This window comes from Rana temporaria, chromosome 13 (assembly GCF_905171775.1).
Source record: "Rana temporaria chromosome 13, aRanTem1.1, whole genome shotgun sequence".
Classification (NCBI taxonomy): Eukaryota; Metazoa; Chordata; class Amphibia; order Anura; family Ranidae; genus Rana; species Rana temporaria.
In genome coordinates this window covers 120,458,202-120,471,824 of record NC_053501.1, presented here as the reverse complement: position 1 = coordinate 120,471,824, position 13,623 = coordinate 120,458,202, and the positions used below count along the sequence as shown (strand labels likewise).

Here is a 13,623-nt window from a genome sequence, read left to right as displayed (position 1 = left end):
GAGAAGGAAGGTAGTAGTCGTATTCAGATAGAAGGAAGGTAGTCGTCGTCAGATTGGAGAAGGAAGGTAGTCGTACTCAGATAACAGAATGAATACACCAGAAGTGGTTATAAATCATTCTTTTGTGTTCTTTACATTTGTCTCGGATGAATCCCGCTGAGGACAAATCCTTTAAGTGTCACCGCTGTCCGCAGTCAGTGCCGCCCGCCGCCTCTCTTTTTCGGTCTCACGCGGCGCGGGAGATGATGGAATATCGGAAGGATTATTTGTAATTAAACAGAGCTGGGAATATTTTTCATTCTTACATTTTCCTGGAGAAATTTTGCTGCTCCAGGAAAAGCGGCCGCTCGGTGGAACGGTACCCGGGGGGGGGGGGGCAGGGCGCACATTCCCACCGCCTGAAACTTTCTGTAATTTTAGAGGAAGCGAAAAGGACGCCAAAGCAGAATGGCCTCTCCACATGACACCCCCGCTGGTCATTACGCGGGATGAAAGGATCGTTACACTTTTATGAGGCTCAATAATCACATTAAACACAAATTTAAATACAAATGAGGAGTCCTGGCCGATCCGCCGCGGGATCCGCAGAGTCAGCGCTTTACTTCTTCATCTAATATTTCTATATCTTGCCTATAGAAGGATGGAGCGTATTTCTCATGAGTTACTGTACTGAGGGCACAGCACAACGCCAGGTTTCTGCTCCCCCAGCCCATTTATTGCCCCCCGGTGCACACTCTCCTCAATGCCCCGGGTAGACTTTATTTCTGTGCTAGGCCCTGCCACTGTGTGAATATAGGGAAAGGCGACACAGGAATTGCACTAATACAGAGTGTTGTGACTGAGCACAGAGAACTGGATATTCAGTTATCTCTGGGTTTAGTAATCCAAGATCAGGATCCAGAGTCTGTGTCAGATGAAGTCTTCAGTCCTGTGTCCGGGTCTTTAAAGAGTCTTGGCTGGGATGAAGCATTTAGTCCCTTGTCCAGGTCTTCAAACAGTTTTGGGTAGAATAAAGTATTCATGTTTTCAAAGAGTCTTGGGTGGGAAGAAGCCTTCAGTCCTGTGTCCAGGTCTTCAAAGAGTCTTGATTGGGATGAAGCCCTTGGTCCCGTGTCCAGGTCTTCAAAGAGTCTTGATTGGGATGAAGCCCTTGGTCCCGTGTCCAGGTCTTCAAAGAGTCTTGATTGGGATGAAGCCCTTGGTCCCATGTCCAGGTCCTCAAGGAGTCTTTAGTGGGATGAAGCCTTCAGCCCTGTGTCTGGGGCTTCAAAGAGTCTAAGGTGGGATGAAGCCTTCAGTCCTTTGTCCAGGTAATCAAAGAGTCTTGGGTGGGATAATGCTTCCAGTTCTGTGTCCAGGTCTTCAAAGAGTCTTGGGTGGGAAGAAGCCTTAAGTTCTTTGTCCATATCTTCAAAGAGTCTTGGATGGGATGAAGCCTTCAGTCCTGTGTCTAGGTCTTCAAAGAGTCTTGGGTGGGATGAAGCCTTCAGTTCTGTGTCTAGGTCTTCAAAGAGTCTTGGGTGGGATGAAGCCTTCAGTTCTGTGTCCAGGTCTTCAAAGAGTCTTGGGTGGGATGAAGCCTTCTGTTCTGTGTCCAAGTCTTCAGAGTCTTGGTTGGGATGAAGCCAACTATCCTGTGTCCAGGTCCCCAAAGATTCTTAGATGTGACAAAGCCTTCAAACCTCTGTCAAGGTCTTCAGAGTATTGTGTTGGATGAAGGCTTCATGTCCTGTGTCCAGATTTTCAAAGTCTTGGGTGGGATGAAGCCGTCGTCCTGTGTCCAGGCCTTCAAAGAACTTGGGTGGAATGAAGCCTTTGGTCCTGTATTCAGCTCTTCAAAGAGCCTTGGGTGTGACAAAGCCTTCAGTACTGTGCCAAGGTCTTCAAAGAGTCTTAGGTGGGACAAAGCCTTTAGTCCTGTATGCAGGTCTTCAAAGAGTCTTGGATTGTATGAAGCCTTCAGTCATGCGTCCAGGTCTTCAAAGAGTCTTGGATGGAATGAAGCCTTCAGTCCTGTGTTCAGATCTTCAAAGATTCTTGGATGGGATGAAGCCTTCAGTCCTGTGTCCAGGTCTTCAAAGAGTCTTGGGTGGGATGAAGCCTTCAGTCCTGTGTCCAAGTCTTCAAGGAGTCATGGTTGGGATGAAGCCAACCGTCCTGTGTCCAGGTCCTCAAAGATTCTTATATGGGACAAAGCCGTTAGTCCTCTATCAAGGTCTTCAGAGTCTTGGGTGGGATGAAGCCTTCAGTCCTGTGAACCAGGTTTTCAAAGTGTTATGGGTGGGACGAAGCTGTCGATCCTGGGTCTAGGTCTTCAAAGAGTCTTGGGTGGAATGAAGCCTACAGTCCTGCATCCAGGTCTTCAAAGAGTCTTGTGTGGAATGAAGCCTTCAGTCATGTGTTCAGATCTTCAAAGATTCTTTGGTGGGATGGAGCCTTCAGTCTTGTGTCCAGATGTTTTCAGAGTCTTAGATGGGATGACGTCGTCCGGTCCGGATGACGTCACGTTGGGCACCGCCGATTTGTTGATTACGGGCACTCAAATATCATGCTGTTTAGCGTGCTCATCTATCCGTCATTCAGGGCGGACACTGATCTGCTTGAGGCGGCTGCTTTTGAGGGGTTCTGTTTTTCGAGGTTTGTTATTTGCGATCCAGTCCACCGGCCCCGTGCCATTGTCTGGTAAGGCTGTTTCCTGGACACAGTTTTATATTTCTTTGTAGGCTGCCTATATAGAGATCTGATGTGAACTCACCAGTGGTGGATTTAAACGGTTACTAGCTATATCTACCGATGGGCATTCAAGGCTGAACTAATGTTATTTCCACATGGATGATGTTTTTGTCTCTGTGGCTTTTGTGCTAGCTGTGATTTTCTCTGCCCATTCTAGCGCTTTTATCTACTTGCTAGTAAACTGGTGAGTCTCCACCTTTACTATCGCGGATGTTTGCTCAGGCCCTATTAAACCCTCTATAAAGGTTTTTTATTGTTATTTGTTTTATTTTAGGCAGTCAGCCTGTGGCTGTTGGTTAGCCTTGTATGTGATTACTACCTACCTTGATCCCCGTCATTCAAACATTTCTCTCCTTCCTGATAATATACTTTGGATGTTGGTTTTATATTATTACTCTCGCAAAATATATACTATACTATGCAGGAAGTCATTTTTTGTATTCTGTTTTTGATTACTTCAAACTCCTATCAAGTGTTGAATCTTGTAGGCACCAATGTTGGGGGTTATTATGGCAGTCACTGGCACCAATGTTGGGGGTAATTATGGTGGTCACTGGCACCAATGTTGGGGGTTATTATGGCAGTCACTGGCACCAATGTTGGGGGTTATTATGGCAGTCACTGGCACCAATGTTGGAGGTTATTATGGTGGTCACTGGCACCAATGTTGGAGGTTATTATGGCAGTAACTGGCACCAATGTTGAAGGTTATTATGGCGGTCACTGGCACCAATGTTGGGGGTTATTATGGTGGTCACTGGCACCAATGTTGGGGGTTATTATGGCAGTCACTGGCACCAATGTTGGGGGTTATTATGGCAGTCACTGGCACCAATGTTGGGGGTTATTGAGGCAGTCACTGGCACCAATGTTGGAGGTTATTATGGCAGTCACTGGCACCAATGTTGGGGGTTATTATGGTCATCACAGGCACCAATGTTGGAAGTTATTATGGCGGATACTGGCACCGATGTTGGTGGTTATTATGGCGGACATTGGCACCAATGTTGGAGGTTATTATGGCGGTCACTGGCACCAATGTTGGGTGTTATTATGGCCGTCACTGGCACCAATGTTGGGGGTTATTATGGCCATCACTGGCACCAATGTTGAAGGTTATTATGGCCATCACTGGAACCAATGTTGGGGGTTATAATGGCCATCACTGGCACCAATGTTGGAGGTTATTATGGCAGTCACTGGAACCAATGTTGGGGGTTATTATGGCAGTCACTGGCACCAATGTTGGGGGTTATAATGGCCATCACTGGCACCAATGTTGGAGGTTATTATGGCGGTCACTGGCACCAATGTTGGGGGTTATTATGGTCGACACTGGCACCAATGTTAGGGGTTATTATGGTCGACACTGGCACCAATGTTAGGGGTTATTATGGCTGTCACTGGCACCAATGTCGGAGGTTATTATGGTCGTCACAGGCAACAATGTTGGGGGTTATTATGGTGGTCACTGGCACCAATGTTGGAGGTTATTATGGTGGATACAGGCACCAATGTTGGAGGTTATTATGGCGGACATTGGCACCAATGTTGGGGGTAATTAAGGCGGTCATTGGCACCAATGTTAGGGGTTATTATGGTGGTCACTGGCACCAATGTTGGATGTTATCATGGCCGTCCCAGGCACCAATGTTGGGGGTTATTATGGCGGACATTGGCACCAATGTTGGGGGTTATTATGGCGGTTACTGACAACAAGGTGGAGGCTATTATTGAGTCCATTGCCCCCGATGTTGGGGGATATTATGGCATCCATTGATACCAATGCTTGGGTTATTGTATACCAACTTCTTCTGTGCATTGAGATATCTTTGGGTGTTGAGGTGCAAAAATGCTCTGCTATTGTGTGGCCCTCTGGCAGTACCAGGGGCTGCATTCTTTAACTTTGAAGTTGACCAGCACTGCTATAGAGAACAGGGTTATGTAACAACATGGCACCACCCAGGCCGGCCTAATAATGCCCCTCAATCCTTACACAGGAAACAGCCATCTAATCGCAGAGCGGGGGTGAGGGGGGGGCTTCACTGGACAGGAGGTGAATATTGCACCAAAATCTTTTCCTTTTTATTTTTCAGAACTGCTAGGCTATTCGTTTTTCTTTTTGATGAACTCTTCAGCTGAGCTTTAATACACACGAGTGCGAAATGCGGTGGAGTCGAAGGCCAGAGTGACGCATTCCCGCAGAAGGAAGGAAGATATTAGTGTTTGCATCTGCGAGCTCTAATCAGCGTCCATATGGCCTGACCTGGCAGCGAGGATGGCGCACAGCGCCCGACACCCAGCTGCTTCCTGTGCGTTCAGGAACCCAGAAGAATAGAGGACAGCACAGAGTGTGACCCTGAGGGGGGGGGGGGGGGATTTATGCAGAAGGTTGTATGGGGGAATCTCTCCGCTGGAGTCCCTGAGATATATATGAAGCCAGCAGGTGGTTCAACGCATCAAACTCCACCTATAAGTGAAAAATCACTTGTGAATAGACTGACCTTTCAAACTCTGCATGACCCTTTTCAATGCTAATGGGACAGAATAGGGATTGGGGTATAATAGAAGGACAGAGGGGGGATTGGGGTATAATAGAAGGACAGAGGGGGGATTGGGGTATAATAGAAGGACAGAGGGGGGATTGGGGTATAATAGAAGGACAGAGGGAGGATTGGGGTATAATAGAGGGGGGATTGGGGTATAATAGAAGGACAGAGGGAGGATTGGGGTATAATAGAAGGACAGAGGGGGGATTGGGGTATAATAGAAGGACAGAGGGGGGATTGGGGTATAATAGAAGGACAGAGGGGGGATTGGGGTATAATAGAAGGACAGAGGGAGGATTGGGGTATAATAGAGGGACAGAGGGAGGATTGGGGTATAATAGAAGGACAGAGGGAGGATCAGGGTATAATAGAAGGACAGAGGGGGGATTGGGGTATAATATAAGGACAGAGGGGGGATTGGGGTATAATAGAAGGACAGAGGGGGGATTGGGGTATAATAGAAGGACAGAGGGAGGGTTGGGGTATAATAGAGGGACAGAGGGGGGATTGGGGTATAATAGAAGGACAGAGGGGGGATTGGGGTATAATAGAAGGACAGAGGGGGGGTTGGGGTATAATAGAAGGACAGAGGGAGGATTGGGGTATAATAGAAGGACAGAGGGAGGATTGGGGTATAATAGAAGGACAGAGGGGGGATTGGGGTATAATAGAAGGACAGAGGGGGGATTGGGGTATAATAGAAGGACAGAGGGGGGGATTGGGGTATAATAGAAGGACAGAGGGAGGATTGGGGTATAATAGAGGGACAGAGGGGAGATTGGGGTATAATAGAAGGACAGAGGGGGGATTGGGGTATAATAGAAGGACAGAGGGAGGATCGGGGTATAATAGAAGGACAGAGGGGGGATTGGGGTATAATAGAAGGACAGAGGGAGGATTGGGGTATAATAGAGGGACAGAGGGAGGATTGGGGTTTAATAGAAGGACAGAGGGGGGATTGGGGTATAATAGAAGGACAGAGGGAGGATTTGGGTATAATAGAAGGACAGAGGAGGATTGGAGTATAATAGGACAGAGGGGGGATTGGGGTATAATAGAAGGACAGAGGGGGGATTGGGGTATAATAGAAGGACAGAGGAGGGATTGGGGTATAATAGAAGGACAGAGGGGGATTGGGGTATAATAGAAGGACAGAGGGGGAATTGGGGTATAATAGAAGGACAGAGGGGGGTATAATAGAAGGACAGAGGGGGGTATAATAGGACAGAGGGGGGATTGGGGTATAATAGAAGGACAGAGGGGGGATTGGGGTATAATAGAGGGACAGAGGGGGGGGATTGGGGTATAATAGAATGACAGAGGGGGGATTGGGGTATAATAGAAGGACAGAGGGGGAATTGGGGTATAATAGAAGGACAGAGGGGGGTATAATAGAAGGACATAGGGGGGTATAATAGGACAGAGGGGGGATTGGGGTATAATAGAAGAACAGAGGGGGGATTGGGGTATAATAGAAGGACAGAGGGGGGATTGGGGTATAATAGAAGGACAGAGGGGGGATTGGGGTATAATAGAAGGACAGAGGGAGGATTGGGGTATAATAGAAGGACAGAGGGGGGATTGGGGTATAATAGAAGGACAGAGGAAGGATTGGGGTATAATAGAAGGACAAAGGAAGGGATGGGGTATAATAGAAGGACAGAGGGGGGATTGGGGTATAATAGAAGGACAGAGGGGGGATTGGGGTATAATAGAAGGACAGAGGGGGAATTGGGGTATAATAGAGGGACAGAGGGGGATTGGGGTATAATAGAAGGACAGAGGGGGATTGGGGTATAATAGAAGGACAGAGGGGGGATTGGGGTATAATAGAAGGACAGAGGGAGGATTGGGGTATAATAGAAGGACAGAGGGGGGATTGGGGTATAATAGAAGGACAGAGGGAGGATTGGGGTATAATAGAAGGACAGAGGGGGGATTGGGGTATAATAGAAGGACAGAGGGGGGATTGGGGTATAATAGAAGGACAGAGGGAGGATTGGGGTATAATAGAAGGACAGAAGGGGGATTGGGGTATAATAGAAGGACAGAGGGGGGATTGGGGTATAATAGAAGGACAGAGGGAAGGATTGGGATATAATAGAAGGACAGAGGGGGGATTGGGGTATAATAGAAGGACAGAGGGAGGATTGGGGTATAATAGAAGGACAGAGGGGGGATTGGGGTATAATAGAAGGACAGAGGGAGGATTGGGGTATAATAGAAGGACAGAGGGAGGATTGGGGTATAATAGAAGGACAGAGGGGGGATTGGGGTATAATAGAAGGACAGAGGGGGGATTGGGGTATAATAGGAGGACAGAGGGAGGATTGGGGTATAATAGAGGGACAGAGGAGGGATTGGGGTATAATAGAAGGACAGAGGGAGGATTGGGGTATAATAGAAGGACAGAGGGGGGATTGGGGTATATTAGAAGGACAGAGGGGGATTGGGTATAATAGAAGGACAGAGGGAGGATTGGGGTATAATAGAGGGACAGAGGGGGATTGGGGTATAATAGAAGGACAGAGGGAGGATTGGGGTATAATAGAAGGACAGAGGGGGGATTGGGGTATATTAGAAGGACAGAGGGGGATTGGGGTATAATAGAAGGACAGAGGGAGGATTGGGGTATAATAGAGGGACAGAGGGGGATTGGGGTATAATAGAAGGACAGAGGGGGGATTGGGGTATAATAGAAGGACAGAGGGGAGATTGGGGTATAATAGAAGGACAGAGGGGGGATTGGGGTATAATAGAGGGACAGAGGGGGGATTGGGGTATAATAGAGGGACAGAGGGAGGATTGGGGTATAATAGGAGGACAGAGGGGGGAGTGGGGTATAATAGAAGGACAGAGGGGGGAGTGGGGTATAATAGAAGGACAGAGGGGGGATTGGGGTATAATAGAAGGACAGAGGGAGGATTGGGGTATAATAGAAGGACAGAGGGGGGATTGGGGTATAATAGAAGGACAGAGGGGGGATTGGGGTATAATAGAAGGACAGAGGGAGGATCGGGGTACAGTAGAGGGGCAGATATTTTCGTTCCATCACTCGCTGTCTTACCATAGTACGTTCTGTTCCACATGTGGCTGATGATGGCGGATGCGTTTCGAATGCTCTCTCCCTTCTCTCGGGTATCGTTGACCACATGGGCATACAGCATGACCGAGTCGTAGAAATCGGCGGCCACCGTGTTCATCTGTAAGGAAGATGGAAGAGGTCATGAGGCACAAGTCTTGGCAGGGAAGCAGACACACACACACACACACTTCCTGTGGCATTGTCCTCGCACGCTCGCAGTCCCGGGTAATGACACCTCCGAGTCCCGCCAGCACCTGGCGCACGCACGCTCTCGCTGTAGTGTGACACTCCGGACCGCCGCTGGATCCTGTCCCGAGATCTGATCTCTTTGTCTTGTGCCCATGGCCTGATAATGAGGCTTTTCCTCCTGACGTACATACTCCGGGTTCCATGACTTGGCCAGAGTAGGCCGAAGAGGAAGCAGGTACAATGCGGCATCAATTCTGAAACTGATCGTAGGAAAGACTAATTGCCCCAATTACCACCCCCCAACCTCACCATTACCATCTATCCAGCATAACCTAATTACAATCTAATAGGGTGGGTCAAGTGGTTTGGGGCAGTGGCGGCAATTTTTTTTTTTTGGGGGTGGCAAACAGTAACGCCCCCCCCCCCCAGTTGGTTCGATCAACGGAGCGGGTCTGGTGCACTTACCCCATCTATGCAGCCCTTCACCGGTGGCTTCCCTTGCTCAGCAGTGGCGACAGCTTTCCCTCCCTCCCAGTGGCGTAGCGTGGGGGGCCACCGCCCCGGGCGCAAAATTTAGAGGGGCGTTGTCACGCGCGTGAAGAGGAGGGAGCGCCAACAACAGATGGGACATAGGAACATATGCATGATGTCACCACTCCAGGCTTTACCAGTTATTTTCAAGCACGCTCTCCTCTTCCCTACAGCCAGCGCTGTCTCACATGGTGGATCATGTGACCAGACTGGAGATAGCTGCTATCAATAATCCTGGTAAACTCGCCCAGCCCGGACGGCTCCTCCCACCGCGGGGGAAACACAGGCTCCATGGGAGGGATTACACAGGCTCCACGGGAGGGATTACATAGGCTCCACAGGAGGCATTACACAGGCTCCACGGGAGGGATTACACAGGCTCAACGGGAGGGATTACACATGCTCCACAGGAGGGATACACAGGCTCCACGGGAGGGACTACACAGGCTCCACGGGAGGGATCCCCCCATCAACACTGACTGTGTTGATGGGGGGAACCGAGCAAATTTCTTTCACTACAACTTGTGGTTGCAGGAGCACCATCTATGGCCAGCTTGAGGCGGAGGCAGGATAGCCTTTCCCGAAGAGATGATTTTTCCGGGATCGCCTAAATGTAGATAGAGGAGGAAATAGCCGGACAGATTGAAATATAGGGCCCCGGGCCCCCTTATCATCCCGCACTCACCAGCGTGCTCTCCATCGTGTGGTTGAATTTGGGGGCGTAGCTCTTCAGATCTTGCAGAAATTCAAAGTATTCTGGGTTCTCCGGCTCCTTGTAGGTGATAATCATCACTGACTGACCAGGAGAGACAACATGTAAGAGGGAAATATGAACAATCATATTCATCAGAAGACAATCTTAGGCCTCTGTCTAGGGAGACGGGATTCAAGGGGCAATGGAGGCAAAACACAATCCAATAATAAAGGGGAGGATAGGGGTATAATAGAAGGAAGGATAGGGAGGATTGGGGTATAATAGAGGGGAGGATAGGGGAGATTGGGGTATAATAGAGGAGAGGATAGGGGGGATTGGGGTATAATAGAGGGGAGGATTGGGGTATAATAGAGGGGAGGATAGGGGTATAATAGAAGAAAGGATAGGGAGGATTGGGGGGTTGGGGTATAACAGAAGGGAGGATTGGGGTATAATAGAGGGGAGGATAGAGGAGATTGGGGTATAATAGATGGGAGGATTGGGGTATAATAGAGGGGAGGATAGGGAGGATTGGGGTATAATAGAGGGGAGGATTGGGGTATAATAGAGGGGAGGATTGGGGTATAATAGAGGGGAGGATTGGGGTATAATAGAGGGGAGGATAGGGGGATTGGGGTATAATAGAGGGGAGGATTGGGGTATAATAGAGGGGAGGATAGGGGTATAATAGAGGGGAGGATAGGGGTATAATAGAAGGGAGGATTGGGGGGATTGGGGTATAATAGAGGGGAGGATTGGGGGGTTGGGGTATAATAGAAGGGAGGATTGGGGTATAATAGAGGGGAGGATAGGGGGGGTTGGGGTATAATAGAGGGGAGGATAGGGGGGATTGGGGTATAATAGAGGGGAGGATAGGGGGGATTGGGGTATAATAGAGGGGAGGATAGGGGGGATTGGGGTATAATAGAAGGACAGAGGGGAGATTGGGGTATAATAGAAGGACAGAGGGGGGGATTGGGGGTATAATAGAAGGACAGAGGGGGGATTGGGGTATAATAGAAGGACAGAGGGGGGATTGGGGTATAATAGAAGGACAGAGGGGGGATTGGGGTATAATAGAAGGACAGAGGGGGGATTGGGGTATAATAGAAGGACAGAGGGAGGATTGGGGTATAATAGAAGGACAGAGGGGGGATTGGGGTATAATAGAAGGACAGAGGGGGGATTGGGGTATAATAGAAGGACATAGGGGGGATTGGGGTATAATAGAGGGACAGAGGGAGGGTTGGGGTATAATAGAAGGACAGAGGGGGGATTGGGGTATAATAGAAGGACAGAGGGGGGATTGGGGTGTAATAGAGGGACAGAGGGAGGGTTGGGGTATAATAGAAGGACAGAGGGGGATTGGGGTATATTAGAAGGACAGAGGGGGGATTGGGGTATAATAGAAGGACAGAGGGGGGATTGGGGTATAATAGAAGGACAGAGGGGGGATTGGGGTATAATAGAAGGGCAGAGGGGGGGATTGGGGTATAATAGAAGGACAGAGGGGGGATTGGGGTATAATAGAAGGACAGAGGGGGGATTGGGGTATAATAGAAGGACAGAGGGGGGATTGGGATATAATAGAAGGGCAGAGGGGGGGATTGGGGTATAATAGAAGGACAGAGGGGGGATTGGGGTATAATAGAGGGACAGAGGGGGGATTGGGGTATAATAGAAGGACAGAGGGGGGATTGGGGTATAATAGAAGGACAGAGGGGGGGATTGGGGTATAATAGAAGGACAGAGGGGGGATTGGGGTATAATAGAAGGACAGAGGGGGGATTGGGGTATAATAGAAGGACAGAGGGGGATTGGGGTATAATAGAAGGACAGAGGGGAGGATTGGGGTATAATAGAAGGACAGAGGGAGGATTGGGGTATAATAGAAGGACAGAGGGGGGATTGGGGTATAATAGAAGGACAGAGGGGAGATTGGGGTATAATAGAAGGACAGAGGGGGGGGTTGGGGGTATAATAGAAGGACAGAGGGGGGATTGGGGTATAATAGAAGGACAGAGGGGGATTGGGGTATAATAGAAGGACAGAGGGGGGATTGGGGTATAATAGATGGACAGAGGGGGGATTGGGGTATAATAGATGGACAGAGGGAGGATTGGGGTATAATAGAAGGACAGAGGGAGGATTGGGGTATAATAGAAGGACAGAGGGGGGATTGGGGTATAATAGAAGAATAGAGGGGGGATTGGGGTATAATAGAAGGACAGAGGGGGGATTGGGGTATAATAGAAGGACAGAGGGGGGATTGGGGTATAATAGAAGGACAGAGGGGGGATTGGGGTATAATAGATGGACAGAGGGAGGATTGGGGTATAATAGAAGGACAGAGGGGGGATTGGGGTATAATAGAAGGACAGAGGGGGGGTATAATAGAAGGACAGAGGGGGGATTGGGGTATAATAGAAGGACAGAGGGAGGATTGGGGTATAATAGAAGGACAGAGGGGGGATTGGGGTATAATAGAAGGACAGAGGGGGGATTGGGGTATAATAGAAGGACAGAGGGGGGATCGGGGTATAATAGAAGGACAGAGGGGGGATTGGGGTATAATAGATGGACAGAGGGAGGATTGGGGTATAATAGAAGGACAGAGGGGGGATTGGGGTATAATAGAAGGACAGAGGGGGGATTGGGGTATAATAGAAGGACAGAGGGAGGATTGGGGTATAATAGAAGGACAGAGGGGGGATTGGGGTATAATAGAAGGACAGAGGGGGGATTGGGGTATAATAGATGGACAGAGGGAGGATTGGGGTATAATAGAAGGACAGAGGGGGGATTGGGGTATAATAGAAGGACAGAGGGGGGGTATAATAGAAGGACAGAGGGGGATTGGGGTATAATAGAAGGACAGAGGGGGGATTGGGGTATAATAGAAGGACAGAGGGGGATTGGGGTATAATAGAAGGACAGAGGGGGGATTGGGGTATAATAGAAGGACAGAGGGTGGATTGGGGTATAATAGAAGGACAGAGGGGGATTGGGGTATAATAGAAGGACAGAGGAGGGATTGGGGTATAATAGAAGGACAGAGGGTGGATTGGGGTATAATAGAAGGACAGAGGGAGGATTGGGGTATAATAGAAGGACAGAGGGGGGATTGGGGTATAATAGAAGGACAGAGGGGGGATTGGGGTATAATAGAAGGACAGAGGGAGGATTGGGGTATAATAGAAGGACAGAGGGGGGATTGGGGTATAATAGAAGGACAGAGGGGGGATTGGGGTATAATAGAAGGACAGAGGGGGGATCGGGGTATAATAGAAGGACAGAGGGGGGATTGGGGTATAATAGATGGACAGAGGGAGGATTGGGGTATAATAGAAGGACAGAGGGGGGATTGGGGTATAATAGAAGGACAGAGGGGGGATTGGGGTATAATAGAAGGACAGAGGGAGGATTGGGGTATAATAGAAGGACAGAGGGGGGATTGGGGTATAATAGAGGGACAGAGGGGGGATTGGGGTATAATAGAAGGACAGAGGGGGGATTGAGGTATAATAGATGGACAGAGGGGGGATTGGGGTATAATAGAGGGACAGAGGGAGGATTGGGGTATAATAGAAGGAGAGGGAGGATTGGGGTATAATAGAAGGACAGAGGGGGGATTGGGGTATAATAGAAGGACAGAGGGGGGATTGAGGTATAATAGATGGACAGAGGGGGGATTGGGGTATAATAGAAGGACAGAGGGGGGGTTGGGGTATAACAGAAAGACAGAGGGGGATTAGGGTATAAATATGGGCATGGGGGGGATTGGGGTATATATATGGGCATGGGGGGGGGAGGCAGAGGGGATTGGGGTACAATAGAAGAAT

The 13,623-nt window shown here is 49.1% G+C and overlaps 1 protein-coding gene across 1 annotated transcript in view; it reads right to left on the bottom strand.

The window, feature by feature from the left end:
- Window positions 1-13,623, bottom strand: part of NPR1 (natriuretic peptide receptor 1) — a 99,134-nt gene that overhangs the window by 47,724 nt on the left and 37,787 nt on the right. Inside the window, exons 3-4 of the mRNA XM_040332794.1 lie at window positions 9,773-9,883; window positions 8,350-8,485 (exon numbers count right to left, since the gene is read on the bottom strand). Of these exons, the coding sequence (XP_040188728.1) occupies window positions 8,350-8,485; window positions 9,773-9,883 (247 nt within the window). The remainder of the gene's footprint in view (window positions 1-8,349; window positions 8,486-9,772; window positions 9,884-13,623) is intronic.